We start from the raw sequence: 17,339 nt of genomic DNA, 5'->3' as shown, positions 1-17,339 counted from the left end.
GGTAAATGCATCTGGCCTTAGGTGGAGGCCTGTGATCCATTTGTGCAGGGTGATAAGCCTGGATCTGTTTGCATTCTCCTACATGCAGCCACTCCGTTTGAGCAGCACCATTTGCTGAAGATGTTATCTTTTCTCTAGTGTGTATTTCTGGCTTTATTAAAAATCAGGTATCCATAGGCATGTGGATTTATCTGATTGGTTTTGTTTTTCTGGCTGTTGGAAAAAGAAGTTTCCTTAAAGAGAAGCAAGGACTACACTGATCAATTGTTGGTAGGGGTGTGCTGCTTTAGCTGTGCTCGCAGGTTCTCCTCCGATACCCGTGGCTGCACTAGCACTACAGCGTTGGCTAGATTTCCAGTACCAGGAATGGTTTTCTCTCTCTTTGAACAGGACTTAAGTCCAATTTGAGAGCTCCTGGTTACTGACAAGGTATGGGTGTGACTGTGGCATGTTCGTGTTACCCTGCCATTGGTGTGGTTCATAGGAATCACAGCTGGGTAGTAGTGTGGTGGCCTCCCCCCCTCGGAAGCTTGCATGTCACCTTCGGGTACCATGAACGCTAGTCCTCAGCAATGAGTCAATCAGGTCAGTTCCAGCATGAGGCCTCTGGACCCTGTATCTGAAGTACATGGTGCTGTCAGCAGTAAGGACTCGCCTTCCACCAAGGGAGCAACCAAGGATGAAAGCTATGGGTCGTATGCTTCCGGGGCCCCTTGGGCAGCCCTGAGCGACGAGTCAAAGCATGGCTTCTTACGTCTGGCACTGGGGTTTGTTAGGTGGGATTCAGCTCTGGGCGGGAGCACCGTCAGCCTAAGAGTAAAGTTCATTTAAACTGTGTGTGTGTGTGTGTGTGTGTGTGTGTGTGTGTGTGTGTACAGAATTATATTACTATCGGAGGTTTTTGATAAAAGTTAATAGTCTGTTTGACTTTTTCAGACAGCCTTACTATTTTTCCCTCCTGTGTTTACCTTCCTCTTCCTCCTGAACGACTCCCTTCTTTTCCCATTTCCAGGGTCATATCACTTATACTCTGCTATTCCCCTCTCTATCGGCCCACAACCCTTCCTTGCTGGCAATGGTCCCATTTCACTTTCCTGTATAGCTGAATAGCATCCCCTGGTGTGTATAATGTGCCTGTGTTCTTTATAGCATCCCACGGTGTGTATAATGTGCCGTGTGTTCTTTACAGCATCCCACGGTGTGTATAATGTGCCGTGTGTTCTTTACAGCATCCCACGGTGTGTATAATGTGCCTGTGTTCTTTATAGCATCCCACGGTGTGTATAATGTGCCGTGTGTTCTTTACAGCATCCCACGGTGTGTATAATGTGCCGTGTGTTCTTTACAGCATCCCATGGTGTGTATAATGTGCCGTGTGTTGTTCTTCATACGTTGAAGGACACCTAGCATGCTTCTATTTGCCAGGTACCATGAGTAGAACAACAGTGACCATGACTAAGGAAGTGTCTGTAGGGCAGGATGTGGAGCCCTTTGAGCACTTGCAAGTGGTATACCTGGGTCATATAGTAGATTTTTAGATTTTTGAGAATTCTCTACATTCATTCCAAAAGTGGCTACACCAGTATGCAACCCCAAAGGCAGTTTGGTTGCTTTGTCTACCTTTGCCATTCTGGCTAGGGTGAAATGATTTTTACAAAAATAATTTTCATTTTCCTAATTGCTAGGATTGGTGAGTAAATTTAAAGATATTTCTTAGCATTTTTTTCTTCTTTTGACAACTTTTTGTTCATGTCTCAGGCCCAGTTTTCAAAGGGGTCATTCTTTCTTGATTGTTTTTTGAGTTCTTCACATATTCACATCTGCCAGATGTATGAGTGACGAAGACACTCCCATTTCCAGGGCTTTCCCTTCCGTTGCCATGCAGAAGCATTTTTATTTTATGAGGGCTCACTTGTCAGTCCTTAGTCCTCAGGCAAGTGGCGATCTCCTCGGGAAGTCCTTCCCTACACCTGTAGCCCGTGTTTTCTTCTAGCATCTTCAGTCTTTCATGTTTCACTGTCTCTTTGGTCCATTTGGAGATAATTGTTGTGCAAGTGAAAGATACAGGTCTGATTTCAGTCTTCTGCATGTGGACACGCAGTTTCCTACCATTTGTTGGAGATGCTTTTCTGAGCTTCAGTTTTTAGCATCTTTCTCAAATACTGTTCAGAACTTCAACTTTGTTCCATTGGTCTATGTGTCTAATTTTGTACCAATACAATATTGTTTTTATTACTATGTGTCTATAACATATCTTAAGCTCAGGAATGCTAAGTCTTCCAGAACTGTTCTTTTTGTTCTGCAATGTTTTGGCTATCAGGGGTTTTTATGTCTCCATGTAAGTTTCAGGATTTCTTTTTAATTTCTTGAAAGAATGAGGTGGGGATTTTAACTGGGATGCCATTGACTCTGTAAATAGCTTTTGACAAAATGGTCGTTTTCACAATACTAATTCTGTATCCCATGAACATTAGGTTTCTTAGCATTTTCTAGTATCTTTCTCTATCTTTTTCTTCGTAACTTTAAAGTTTTTCTTTTTCAGAGGTTTAAAGTTTCTAGTATGTGATCTCTCCAATTTCTTTGTGAAGGCACTTAGTGCTATGAATTTTTTTTCTCTTCACACTGCTTTCCTTGTGCCCCATAAGTTTGAGTATAGTATGCCCTGGAAGTGATTTTAGCTGGAAGGTTTATTACTGTTTTGTTATAGATCTGATGAGGTTGTTGACTTCTTGGTTTAATTTTGGTAGTTTGACTGAATCTAGAAATTCAGCCATTTCTTTTAGCTTTTCCAACTTAATGGAGTATAGGCATCATGTATTTGTGTTCTTCCTTATTTTTTGATGCAAGCACTGAGAACTATATAGCTCCTTATGCTTCCAATGTGTTCCAGAGGTTTTACTGTTCATGTTCATTTCATTTTCATTTAATGGCAGCAAATTTGTATTTTTCTTGATTTCTTTGACGCAGCAATTAGTTGTTCAATCTACATGAGTTTGTGCATTTACTAGACTTGTTTGCTGTCAATTTTAAGTTTTACTGCATTTGCATCAGATAGGATACAAGCAGTGATTTCAACCTTTTTCAATTTTAAAGATTTATGTCTAAGGATATGGTCTGTTTTTAAAAGCTTCCATGTGCAGAGGGGCAGTGGTGGCGCACGCCTTTAACCCCAGCACTTGGGAGGCAGAGGCAGCCAGATCTCTGTGAGTTCAAGGCCAGGCTGGTCTACAAAGCAACTCCAGGACAGCCAAGGCTACACAGAGAAACCCTGTCTTGAAAAACAAACACAAAATGAAAGCATCCATGTGCTGCTGAGTATAATGTATATTCATTGGTGTTTGTAGACATCTGTTAAAATCATTTGATGTATAAAGTCAATTAATTCCGATGTTTCTGTTTTTCTTTTTTTTGTTTTGTTTTGTCTTGTTTTGTTTGTCCATATGGCCCATCTATTGGAGAAAGTAGCATATTGAAAGTGTCTACTGGGCTGGAGAGATGGCTCAGTGGTTAAGAGCACTCTCTGCTCTTCCAGAGGTCCTGAGTTCAATTCCCAGCAACCACATGGTGGCTCACAGCATCTATAATGTGATCTGACTCTTCTGGTGTGCAGGTGTACATGCAGGCAGAACACTATATATACAATAAATAAATTAATTTTTAAAAAAGAAAGTATCTGCTATTAATTAATGGATGTCCATCTGTGTCTTTAAATCCAGTAGTGCATTTTTATTATATTGGAGGCATATATATTTAGGATATTAGTGTTTTATTGGTCGACTGTTCCCTTGAATAGAATGAAGTGACCCTCTATATCTCTTCTAACTAGTTTTAGTTTGGAATCTATTTTGCCAGATATTAGGAATACTCTGTCTATTGTCTTACTCTAGGGCAGTGCAGTCCTTAAAGCTAAGGTGTCTTCCTTGTCAGCAGCAGGTGGATAGATTTTTATCTCTTGATCTGTTCAGCTTGTGTCTTGGATTGGAGAGTTGAGGCCACCGACACTTAGAGGTATTACTGAAATGTGCTAGCTGCTGTCAATGTGTTACTGTTGTGTTGGTGTCCATGTTACCTTATGCTTTAATAAATATGGCTTCGTGTTTCTTCCCCTGGTCTCTTCTATGCTCACTACACTCTTCAGCCTGAAATAATGCTTCTTGTGTTTTCTTTAGGTTTGATTTCTTGGATGTAGGCTGTTTATATAGTAGAGAGGGTTTTTTTTTTCTTTCTCCTTCAATGACCACATATCTGTCATGGGGGGTGGTTATATTAGCCTAGATTGGCCATCATAGTCTTTCAGGACTTGGGGTGCATTGCTCCAGGCTCTTCTGACTTGCAGAGTTTCTAAGAAATCAGCTGTTATTCTCATGGGTTTTCTTTTACACGCAACTTGCGTGTTTCTCTAGCAGCTTTCAACACTTTCTTTGTAATGTGTTCTTAGTGTTTTAACTATGATATGCCATGGAGAGTTTTCTGGTCTTGTCTATTTGGTATTCTCTGTGCTCCTTACAGCTGTACGATGTGTCTTTCCTGAATTTGAGCCAGTTTTCCTCTGTGATCTGCTCTAATCCACTCACTCAGGATTCCACTCCCTTATCCATGTCTGTAATTCAAAGGCTTGGTGTTTTCACGGTGCCCCATATTTCCTGTATCTTACATTCTGGTGTTTTTCACTTTTTTTCATACTCCTTACTTATTTTGTTTGGCTCATCTATCATACCGATATTCTGTCCTATGCTTGACTCGTTCTACTTGGAAGATTTTCTTTTAATCCCAGCACTTGGGAGGCAGAGGAAGGTGGATCTTTGTGAGTTCCAGGCCAGCCTGGTCTACAGAGAAGTTCCAGGACAGCTAGAGCTGTTACACAGAGAAACTTTGTCTTGAAAATAAAACAACGACAGAAAAATATTCTGCCAAAAAAAATTCCCAAAAACGTTAAGTCCAAAAGTCTTCAATTTGGGCTCAAGCAGATTGTTTTTGTTGTTGTTGTTCTGTTTTTTTATTTTTTAACTAATTTATTTATTCACCCTACATCCTCCACTGTAGCCCCTTTCTTCCTTTCCTCCTGAACCTACCCTCCCTCCCTCTTCCCCCCTCTCCTGTTCCTCAGAGTAGGAGAGGCCCCATCTACCCACCCCAGCTCATCAAACTGCATCAGGACTGAACACGTCCTCTTCCTCTGTAGCCTGGAGAGGCAGCCCTGCCTGGGAAGAGTGATCAAAAAGTAGGCAACAGATTCGATGTCAGAGACAGCCCCCACACCCTTTACTAGGGGACCTAAATGAAGCCTGAACTGCGCAGCAGCTACATCTGTATGGAGGGCCTAGTCCCAGCCCATGCAAGGACTTTGATTGGTACTTTAGTCTCTGCAAGACAAGGCCCTCTGGTCCCTGGATAGTTGGCTCTGTTGGTCTTCTTATGGAGCACCTGTCACTTCAGTTAGTTCTATACATCCCCCTACTTTTCTACAAGACTTCCTACACTTCGCCTAATGTTTGGTTGTGAGTCTCAGCATCTGTTTCAAACCACTGCTGGGTAGAGCATCTCAGAGGACAGCTATGCTAGACTCCTGTGTGCAAGCATAGCAGAGTATCATTAATAGTATCAGAGGTTAGCTCTCTCCCATGGGGTAGGTCTCAGGTTGGGCCAGGCATGGATTGGACATTCCCTCCATCTCTGTTCTGTCTTTATCCCTGCACATCTTGTAGGCATGGTAAATTTAGGGTCGAGTGTGTGTGTGTGTGTGTGTGTGTGTGTGTGTGTGTAGGTTAGTGTCCCCCTCCCTCCACTAAGAGTCCTGTCTAGTTGGAGGGTGTCCTCTTTAGTCTCCATGACCCCCACTACTAAGAGTCTCAGATTCTTAGGTCAAAGGCAAAAAGCAGCCACAATCTTGCCAAAATACCACAAGAATGATCTCTAGCCTAGTTGCTAATATTGTTCCCCTATGACACCTCTTGGTCCACATTGTTCTCAGTACTAGGATCTTCCAAGATGGCCCATTGAGTCTGAGTTCAACTTCTTTTTTAGTTCAAAGTTTCCTACATTCCTCCAAAAACAGCTGTTGGGGCCTGCCACAGCAATTGACAACTCTTAAAAGGTGTCCTCTGATCTCTACATGTATGCTATGACACACTCACACTGAGGCAAGTGCACATATGCACACATACACACACACCACTTCATACACACCCCCACACTTCCACAAAATAATCATAAATTAAAACTTTTTTGTAGGTGTTTCAAGACAGGATTTCCCTGTATAACAGCCTTGACTGTCCTAGACTCTCTTTGTAGACCAGGCTGGCCTTGAACTCACAGAGATCCACCTGGGTGCTGGGATTAAAGGCATGTACCACCACACCTGGCTAAGTTAAAACTTTTTAAGAGTGATCAACCCATGTCAGTTTTGAGCCAACACACACATATGCATACAAATACACACACACATGTACTAAGTAAATAAATAACAAAGGGTGTATTAGCCAGGACTCTAGAGGAACAGAACCAGTGGAACGGTATGTATTATAAAGGGGATTTATGAGATTGGTTTATATCCTAGACGCTTTGGTTGTCTGAATGCCCGAGAGTCTGCAAATCCAATAGCTACCCAGTATAAGAATCTAGATGTCTCGGCAGTCCCAATCTTCTGCTGAAGGCTTAGAAGATTCTGGAAGAGGCCTGGTGCGGTGGTGCATGCCTTTAATCTCAGCACTCAGGAGGCAGAGACAAGAAGACCCTGTTTCAAAATAACAAAACGACAACAACAAAGATTCTGGAAGAGTCACTGGCCTCCAGTGGATGTTAGCAGTGTGAAGAATTTGGGCTCTGACAGCAGCAGCAGCAGCAGCAGCAGCAGCAGCAGCAGCAGAGCAGGTGTGAAGGCAGCCAGGTAAGAGCACTGCCTTCTCTTCCCATGGACTTGCCCACCCGTGGGATGGTACCACCCACTGTGAGGGGCTCTCTCCATTTGTTATCCTGAAAACGTCCTCACAGACACACCAAAGCCTTCACAGGCCACAGAGGCAACCAAGTTGACAGCCAAGATCAGCCATCACGAACAGTCTCTCTTTGTAGCTTAGGCTCACCCTGGACCAACAAAGCTGCCCCAGTCTCCTGAACAGCTTGGACCATAGGGAGACATCACTCAAATGGATTTAATTTGCATTTCCTGTCTGCTGAGTCACGCTCCACATGAAGATGATTGGCCATCTATGTTTTCCTTAGAGAATCTGTTCAAGTTGTTTGCCCTTTTTTTTTTTTTTTTTTTTTTTTTGGTTTTTTTGAGACAGGGTTTCTCTGTGTAGCCTTGGCTGTCCTGAACTCACTTTGTAGACCAGGCTGGCCTCGAACTCACAGCGATCTGCCTGCCTCTGCCTCCCAAGTGCTGGGATTAAAGGCATGCGCCACCATGCCCGGCTGCTGTTTGCCCATTTTTGAATTAGATAATTTTTGTTGAGATTCAGGGATTCTTTGCTTTTTAATTATAGATATTAATCTTTTATCAGTTCTGTGTTTTCATGTATTTTCCTTACACTGTCAGTTGTTTTTATGCTCTCTGGATCATGTTCTTTGATTTCTGTTTGGTTTTGGATTTAAACTGACTTTTGACCAGTTTTTTCCTTTCATTTTTCAATTCAAAATTAATCTTTACTTTGCCTTACAAAATGCATTCAATATTTACTTTACATTTTAAAAGCTTTAAAAATTCAAATCCTAAAACACATTTTATTTTAAAATGTGCCCATTTCCTATAAATCTACCACTGCTACAGATCGGTCCATTCTTGACCAAGTGATGTTTATATGCGACTACACAATCACTAAACAAAGGATCCACTTTTGGCTGTAGTATTGCCATCTGACTCAAGATACTCTGTTTAGGGCACAATAAAAATATGACAGGAATGTCAGGCTTTAGGAATGGGCTCTCTGGTCCTGCCTACTATCTGATTGCCTAGTTGAGAGACAACAGAGGAAGGGGCTAAATCTAAAAGGAGACTGAGTGTTCAAATCTGGCCTCTGCCACTTCCCAGTTATGAAGCCTGGACAACACTGCCTAACATGTGAGCTTTGGTTTCCTCACACGTAAAATGGTGATGAACACTAATATTTCCCATAAAATTGTAGTAATAGATAAAATTCCTAAAGTGCTAGAACATTAGTTGAGACAAAATAGAAACTACCAAATTCTCAGTAAATACCAACAAGTTGGTGTCAAAGGAGCCAGTCTAAGTTTTCATCAGTACATTTATTATTAATGAATAACTCATTAATATATTCCATAATAATGAGTAAATATTTAGAATCTGGCTGCCATTTGCCATATGTTTTATAATTACCATAGAAAGATTTATTTTTATTTGTTTTTTCTTGGTATTTTAATTGTTATTGTGTGTTTTGTTTTGTTTTGTTTTGTTTTGTTAGACAGATTCATGCTACGTAGCTCAGGATAGCTTCCAAATGGTGATTCGCCTGGCCCTGCCTCCCAAGTGCTGTGATTACAGGTGTACACCATCACACTCAGCTTTCTCAAGAAATATATAAAATACATAAAATATAAATATGCAAGGCACTGGGGAAAATGTCCTCGAAGAACCTCCAAAGGGTTTTGAAAGATGAGTTCAATACACTGTAATGTATGCAAGTAGAAACAGGCGGGCGGGGTCTCTCTGCTCGCATTGCAGCAAAGCAGGCGTTGGAGGGGTCACACAGGAACCTGCAGCCAAAGGGACATTTAAGTTGAGATCAAGGGCTCTTAGGAAGCTGTCCCCTGGGGGAAATGGGTGGCATGAGGAGGGAGAGGCCTGGAGAGTGCTCAGCTGAAAGGGACTTGGCAGAGCTCACGAGCAAACATTCTGGTGTAACATATCCACTCGCCTTATTTCCCGTGAAGCAATTTCCACTGTCATGGTTATAAAGTCAGTTATGATCTAAGATGTTATGTCCCTTACAACACAAAGCCTTGTACTTTACTCAGTCAGAAAGAATCACAAGACAAATAGTTCTCAGACAGAATTCAACAGTAGTGCCAAATAAATCAAAGTCCTGTTATGAGCAAGAATGGTCTATTTTCTCCTTTTAAATGTATTCTCGTTAGCTTTCCTACCCTCTGAGTTTTGATTAGTACTTTAATATTAATTCAGGTATGAGTGGATTCCCATGAGGCTTCAGTTCCAGTGCCAGGAAATGAGAAAGGCCGTGGCATGCTGCGAGGAACTGCAAGGGTCCACAGACGCATGAATCAGACTTTATTTACTGCGCAGACCCCTAGGCAGGCAGATGGCAGCAGGTACCCAGGCAAGTGCCAACACTCATGGCCTTCATCAAGATGGCCAAAGGCGACACAGACAGAGAACAGGATATAGACCACCGTGGAGTAGACACCCACAGAACTACAGATAGACAGGCTGCTCACTTACCTCCGGCCACAAGGCTATATTTACCACATTTTACAAGGAATAATTGTAAAGGGAACGTAGGCTGGGCCCAAGGTGAAAGCAGTCTTGGGTGAGTTGACCCTACTGAGACCTTGTCTCTACAAACTGAGAAAGATCTTTTTTTTTCTTTCTTTCTTTCTTTCTTTCTTTCTTTCTTTCTTTTTTTTTAAGATAGGGTCTCTCTATATAGCCTTGGCTGTCCTAGACTCGCTTTGTAGACCAGGCTGGCCTCGAACTCACAGCGATCCACCTGCCTCTGCCTCTCCAGTGCTGGGATTAAAAACAAACTGATAAAAGATCTTAAATAGTCTCAGAGAGAGGAAGTTTCAGCCCAAGACAGAGGACAGGCTCCAACTCTGCCCAGGATAATGTACTGCAAAAAGTATCGTTCATTAGGAGGAGGAAGCCGGGAGGAGCTAGCGGGAGAGAAGGAGAAGGACGCGGGGGAATCAGAGCGAGAGAGAGCAGAGGTTCCTGCCCACGGCGTGGGAGTTGGAGGATTTCGCGGCAGGCGCAAGCTCGGTGGATTCCTCCGGGTTCGGTCCACAGGCGAAGCGGTTTCTTCGCTCTGGTAGATAGATGATCTGCAAGACTCCTGACAATTACGCCAGGGGATTCACCCCGCATAACTGATACCCAGAAGGTTCCATTCTTGTTCTCCTTAATCTCCTTTCCCTCCTATTTAGGGTAGTCAGGTTGTAAGGGAGGTGCATATATTTAATAAATTCCTAATAAAGTAGAATCGTTAAGGAAACAGAGCCAAGAAATAACTATACAAAATTACAATACTCCTTACTGTTGGGTTCCTCAGACATCCGGCATCAGCCATTTTACACTGACTCATAATCTCCTGGATACCCAGTTAGTCCTCTTTGCCCATGCCTGACATCCATGCCATGATGTCTAAATATAATCTAACCCTTCAAGCACTGCCATGTCTGGTTTGTGATTGCGGGGTGTGGAGGGGTGAGAAGATATGGCAGAGACCACTGTTCTCTCACATAAAACATCCCACACAGACAACACTGTTTTAATTTGAAGATCTCCTAGGAAGCCCACAACTGGCCATGCCTCGCCTATTGGCACTAATGTGTCTTCCCTTCTGTAACGCATCCCTACTGCAGTCGCCTGTAAGCAGAAAGTAGAATATTGTGAAAGAGACCACGTAGTGAGTAGCAGGAACAGAAAGGCTAGCCTTCTGCAAGAGGCTTTATGGGTAACACTTGAAGAAGAAATATTTGTAAGACAGTTAATTCAAAAATCTGTCTGAGGTTAGGAAGCAGCTCATGGGCAGAGTACTTGGTTAGCATGGCTAAGGCTTAAATTCAATATCCAACATCACACAAAATCAATTATATGTACAAGTTAAAGATTATCTAGTTTAAGAGGCATGTATATATGACATAGGACATGCTTAAAATAACAGAGGTCCTGGGTTCAACCCTGAGCACACATAAATATATGTCATATATAACAAATATGTATATATGAAAATATATGTTATATATAGCAACAAATAGTCAGGGGTTGAGGAGGGAGACTGATGATAACTGTATCAGAAATACAGGCTGCATTTCCAGTGCAGTTAAGTTCTTAACATGAGCTCCATGGCAGCAAAGAAAAGGTGAATATAAAAATAAATAAATAAATAAATAAAATAAAAGGTGAATATAAACTTATGAAATAAAATAAAGCAGGAGCTTTTTTACTAGGATTTTATACCCATCATCTAGCTTTACGTGAGATGTTAACAAGTGCTTAAAGAGTAAATAGACATTTCCTCCTATAAATATTGTGACATGATAACTGATGTCTTCACTGGTAACTTTAAAGAAGCTATGGGGAAACCTAGTTTTAAAGTGTCTTCAGCTATTTTTTAATGTATGTTGAGAGTGAGAGGTGGTGATACACACCTGTAATCAGATTATCTAAAGTCATCCGCGGCTGCAAAGTGAGGTCATTACAGTGGAGGGAGAGGAAGGATAAATGACTAAGGATGCCTTAAAAAGACACAGAAAATCAGGGAATCATGGTGTGTGTGTGTGTGTGTGTGTGTGTGTGTGTGTGTGTGTGTGTGTGTGTAATATAAGGCAGTTATGCCACTTGGAGTGATAATGCTTCCCCCACGAGCTATAGACTAACGAGAACTCTTGTTGCTGTTTGGGTCCTATCCTCAGCACACATAAGACAGCAATATAGGCTACTGTTATTTCCCGGGTTGCCTTCCAGGAGTTGAGGGTAAATACCTATTTCTGAAGACAGCATGCACTTGGGACACAGAACTCAGAGGTTTGAGGTGGAACCGACCTGAAAGCCTCCTCCGTGGGGGAAGACCTGAAGGTGCTGTGCAGGCTGCTAAGGGAGGAAAACATGCAAAGGTCTGACCCAGCTGCAACACCTGTGAGCCACAGCAACGGCCAGCACAGCAAGCTATTTCTAAAGGTGCAGTGGTGGCAGCCATTTCTTGGTGGTAACCAACAGCTGTCTACTTGAACTCAAAGCCCTCTTAACAGGGGAGAAATTGTGACTGCCCCGGGCTAATAAGGTCATGGATCTTAGAGGAGAACCTACCGCCTTTCCTAAGTTCATATAATCCCTAACTACATTCTAAATTCTTATCCATATACCCACAGATAAGTATAAAGCTCATCCATCCCCCATCAAAGAAGCTTCTTTTTGCAGTAGATGTTCATTACGGAAAGCCACAACTGTCAAAATGCAGAGAGCAGCTGACCGTGGGGGTACCCAGACCCACCTGATGCATCCACAGCACAGTTCCTACACCTAAGGCTCAAAGCTTTGGAAGGTGGGAAGACGCCAGAGCCGGAGGATGAAGAGAGCTGCTGTGAGGATGTGCCATCTCGCCATGACAGGAAAGATACACTCATGAAGTCTCAGCAACATGGCTGCCGAGACAAGACTTGAACAATCCAACAGTAGATGACATCCAACTTAAGATGGGTAAGATCTCTTGGGGTCCCTCCCATCCTTAGATGAAAAGCTATAAGCAATTAACAACTGCTGAGAGAGAAAGAATTAGTCTTCCCCAGGGGTGGGTCCCCTGATTGGTGACCCAATTCCAAGCCACCAGGCCTAGAAGCAGACACTCATCAGATTGTGTTTATGTGTTTATTTAGATAGATAGATAGATAGATAGATAGATAGATAGATAGATAGATATAGCAACAATGGTTAAGTAAGAGCAGACAAGAATTTAGGAGGCAGGGGAAACAAAAATGGGAGGAGATGATCAGGGAAAGTGATATAATTAAAATGTAAAAAGTAGGCCCGGCATGGTGGCACACACCTTTAATCCCAGCACTTGGGAGGCAGAGGCAGAAGGATCGCTCTGAGTTCAAGGCCAGGCTGGTCTACAAAGCAAGTCCAGGACAGTCAGGGCTACACAGAGAAAACAAAACAACACAAAAGTAAAAAGTAAAAAGTAATTAATAAACTAGACACTTGTACTATGGACACTTTGAGTATTGTGAATATGTATACACAAACACACCAAGGACAAAGAAAATTCATCTACATAAAACACCAGCAACACAAAATAAATTTTTAAAGTTTTTTTAAACTCTGTGTGTGTGTGTGTGTGTGTGTGTGTGTGTGTGTGTGTGTGTACATGTGTGTGATGAGTGCAGGTGCCCATAGAAGCTCGAGGCATTGGATCCCGGGAGCTGGAGTTACAGGAGGTTGTGACAACTTTGATCTGGGTGCTGGAAATCAAGCTCCAATTCTCAGCAGGAGCAGTATGAGCTCTTAATAACTGAGCCATCTCTGCTTTCTCAGAAAACTGGGAATAGAGCTCCCTCAAGACTCAGCTATTCCACTCCTTGGAATACCCAGAAGATGCTCCAGCACACAAGGACATATGCTCAACCATGTTCATAGCAGCTTTATTCATAATAGCCAGAACATGGAAACAGCCTAAGTATCCCTCAGTATAAGAATGGATAAACTGTGGTACATTTACACTATGGAATACTACTCAGCTATGAAAAACAAGGAATTCCAGAAATTTGTGGACAAATGGATTGAACTAGAAATGATCAGAATCCCAGAAGCAGAAAGACTCAAATGGTATATACTCACTTATATCTAGACACTAGGCCAAGGGGCATGTCCCATGAAAGTCTTCACTTACCAGGAAAGTGGGTCAGAGGGGAGAACATCCTATTGGGACTTTAGGTGAGAGAAGTATGGGAGAATAGGGAAATAGAAGGATCCAGAGGGTCCTAGAAACCTACAAGAAGAATATTATGATGGGTGGATCTGGGCCCAGGGGTCCTGCTCAAACTATGGCACCAGCCAAGGACAATACATGCAGTAAACTTTGAACCCCTACCTAGATCTAGCCAATGGACAGGACATTCTCCACTGTTGAGTGGAGAGTGGGGAATGACTTTCACACGAACTCTGGTGCCCCATTTTTTACCACGTCCCCCTTGATGGGGAGGCCTGGTGGCACTCAGAGGAAGAATAGCAGGCTACCAAGAAGACACATGATACCCTATGAGCATATACAGGGGTTGGAGGTCCCCCTCAGTCACAGACATAGGGGAGGGGAGTAAGGGGAAAATGGGAGGGAGGGAGGAATGGGAGGATACAAGGGATGGGCTAACAATTGAGATGTAATATGAATAAAGTAATATTTTTTAAAGAGAAAAAAATAACAGTCATCTCTCCAGCCCTCAACATCCTTTAATGATGGTGTCTTAGCGATGGGTACCAGTTTAGTGCTTGCTAGGAGGACAGTGCAAGTGTCCCGTATACTGATCTGAGTGTAATGTGTCCTGAGTATAAGGATGGTGAGTAATCATGAGATAAAATTACACAGACAGGATGGGATAACCATTGAGATGTAACAAGAATAAATTAATTTTTAAAAATGAAAACAAAATAAAATTACACAGAATGAAAGACAGAGACGACAATATGACTTGGAAAATGAATTAAATTAATAAATTTTTGTCACTATAAGCATTACAATTGTAGTCACATAAACTTTGGAAATATGTTACTGGAAGAAGTTAAAGATTAACTTTAAAATTAAAGATAAAAATTCCTTTCTCAATCCTAAATGCTTCCCATACCGCCTCTACAGGATTGCAGGAGCCAGAGTGGTCAAGGACGCTGTGAGACCCCAGCCCTCGGAATCAACTAAGCAGGGGTCACAGGGGCCACAGGGGCTCCCGGAAACTGAAGTGACACACAGGAACCTGTCTCTGATTCTTTTGCCTGCTCTTGAGAGCCTCATCCTCCTATGGGTTGCCTTGCCCAGCCTTGATGTGAATAAAGGTTTGTATCTAGTCTCGTTGTAACTTGTTACACCGTTTTGGTTGATATCCCTGGAATGCCTGCCTTTTTTTTTTTTTAAGGGAAGCAGAGGAGGAGTAGATCTAGGGGAGAGGGGGAGGGAGGGAGGGGAGGCAGGAGCGGTGGAGGAAGGGGCAACTGTGGTCAGGAAGTAATGTATGAGAGAGGAATAAAATTAAAATTTTAAAAAGAAAATAAACATTAAAATCCAAAGGACAAAGCAACTTATCAAAAAGGTACAGGGTACGTACATTAGTTTTAAAGATATCCTATAATATGCTGGTGGTTGGTGATGCACACCTTTAATCCCAGCAGTCAGGAGGCAGAGGCAAAGGCAGGAGGATCTCTCTGAGTTTGAGGTCAGCCTGGTCTACAGAGAGAGTTCTAGGACAGCCACATATATCCTACAAACTGAAGGCTTTTTAGACAAAATAGTGATCACGTCAGGGTTCTCAGCTCATGATTGATCTGGGCGCTTCCTCCCCCTCACACACACACACACACACACCCCTTTCCCTCTTTCCTTCCCCCTCCAGTTCTGTCCTCCCTCCTCCCTCCTCCCTCCTCCCTCCTTCCCTCTTCCCTCTCCTCTTCCTTCTCCCTCTCTCTCTCTACATCACGTCCCACTTTCTCAATCTAAGGGGTAGATTTAAAGCATCAAAAGGATTTTACAAAACCGGTCTTTACCTACTTACAATCTAAAGCGTAACATTCCGCTTTCCCTAAGTACTACGAAACTTGTCTTGAATTTCCCTATTGTAAGGAAGCCTAAGATGGTCAAAGGGCGTCAAGAGAGAGAAAGAGAAGATGGCTTGGTGAGTAAGGTGCTTGCTAAGAAAGCTTTAGGACCCTGGTTTGGATCCTCAGCACCCCCCAAAAAGCAGAACATGGTGGCAGGTGCCTGTAATCCCACAGGCTGTGGGTTTGCTAATAGCCAGTCCTGCAGAAATGGCGCACGCACACACACACACACACACACACACACACACACACACACACACACACACCACCTGCGCACAGCTCCTGGATAAAATGGATCTGATTACGGAGAGTAACATCTATGCAAAACGACTTCCGGGCAATTCATACTGCTTCGAATCATCCTGACAACCTGCCTGATATCAGTAAAAATGGAAATAGACACCAAACCCTTTCACCCTCTTGGCCTCACCCACTAAGACCCCTTGAGGGTACTGGAAATTGTACAGGAGGAACTTGGAGAAGTCTCCTCTGGTTCCCCAGGCAAACAAAATAACAGAACAGTAACAAACAAAAAACCTCAGCAGGTAAGGAACCCGGGAGGACAGCGGCTGAGGGGCAGAGGTACAAGGGAGGAGAGCAGGCAGGGACTGAGAGGCCAGGGCCCAGGAGATAAGAGATCAGGGTGAATTAGGGGAGGGTGGCTGGTCGGAGGGCGTGGGAAATTAGGGGCAGCGCGTGCTAGGAGGGGCAGCTGCATGTGCTGAGGCAGGCGGGCAACGCGCGGAGTGCAGACTCACCCGCATTCTGCAGCGTCTCGATGTTTTGGGGTCTGGTCGCCAGCTCCGCCACCATCTGCACAAACTGAGTCCGCGCTTTCTGGTACTGCTCGAACACTGAAGAGAGAGACCCGATGGAGGCGTCCTGCGGCCCGCGGCGCCAGCCCTTCCCGGGTGCCCGCCCGGCCCGGCCATACCTTGCAGCACTTGCCGCTGGCTCATGGCGCTGCACTCTCTGGGACAGGAGCGCCTGGTCGGCAGATACCAGGGACGTCCGCCACCCCTGGGACCGCACTGGGATCCGTTCCTCTGTGTATCCGTCTCCAGGGCAACCGACCAAAACCGGATGCAACCGCCAGAAGGGGTCGTGACGTCACAGCCAGGATGCAGAAGGCGAGTACACAGTACCACCTGCACACAGCGTCACACCGACCTCGGTGAGTTGGGGTGTCTTTCGGGCGCGCGACTGTCGGGGAGGACACGGTCCTCTACACCCCGATCCATTGTGGCTAATGTGGCGCCCATAGTTGCGGGCGCTGGAGTTTCAGAAGTAAACTATAGCTGGGCTGTCAAGACCAACCAAACATACAACCATCAAGAAAGATAATCAGATCGATACAGTATTTTCTTTCTGGTGTATCCCTGATACACATGACATTTTTTACTTCCGGATCTCCGAAGGCTCACAACAACTGTATGCCTAATTACACTTAAGACATCCAACTAAGCGGTCCGAGAGATTTCGTGGGGAAAGCAGACGAGCTAATAATGTAATTACTATGCTGCAGTCCAGGGTTATTCTTAATAACAATTTTGTTATCTGCATTCCATTAGACATTTTGTTTTAAAGTCGAGCTTCATTTTGTGGCTGAGTGACATTTCCAAAATGGGGTAGGAGAATATATCTTGAGCTCAAAGAAACCCATTTTCTTTTTCTTACCATTAAATATATATATATATATGTATATGTATACATATATATGTTTTGAAAGTTTTATACATGTACAAAATGTAACGATTTTTAAAAACAATTTAAAGTTATATACAGTATTCTCTCATACCAGTGTCTTAAATGTCCTGTAGGAATAATAAATTCCAGATATATA

The 17,339-nt window shown here is 43.3% G+C and overlaps 1 protein-coding gene across 1 annotated transcript in view; it reads right to left on the bottom strand.

The window, feature by feature from the left end:
- Positions 1 to 16,558, bottom strand: part of LOC311609132 (sperm-associated antigen 6) — a 62,508-nt gene extending 45,950 nt beyond the window's left edge. Inside the window, exons 1-2 of the mRNA XM_084801920.1 lie at positions 16,431 to 16,558; positions 16,255 to 16,350 (exon numbers count right to left, since the gene is read on the bottom strand). Of these exons, the coding sequence (XP_084658046.1) occupies positions 16,255 to 16,350; positions 16,431 to 16,455 (121 nt within the window). The 5' untranslated portion in view covers positions 16,456 to 16,558. The remainder of the gene's footprint in view (positions 1 to 16,254; positions 16,351 to 16,430) is intronic.
- Positions 16,559 to 17,339: the final 781 nt, after the last annotated feature.

Source organism: Acomys minous, assembly GCF_964271855.1.
Source record: "Acomys minous genome assembly, chromosome: 11".
Classification (NCBI taxonomy): domain Eukaryota; kingdom Metazoa; phylum Chordata; class Mammalia; order Rodentia; family Muridae; genus Acomys; species Acomys minous.
The sequence above is the reverse complement of the archived record's forward strand: the minus strand, read 5'-3'. Positions and strand labels throughout refer to the sequence as shown.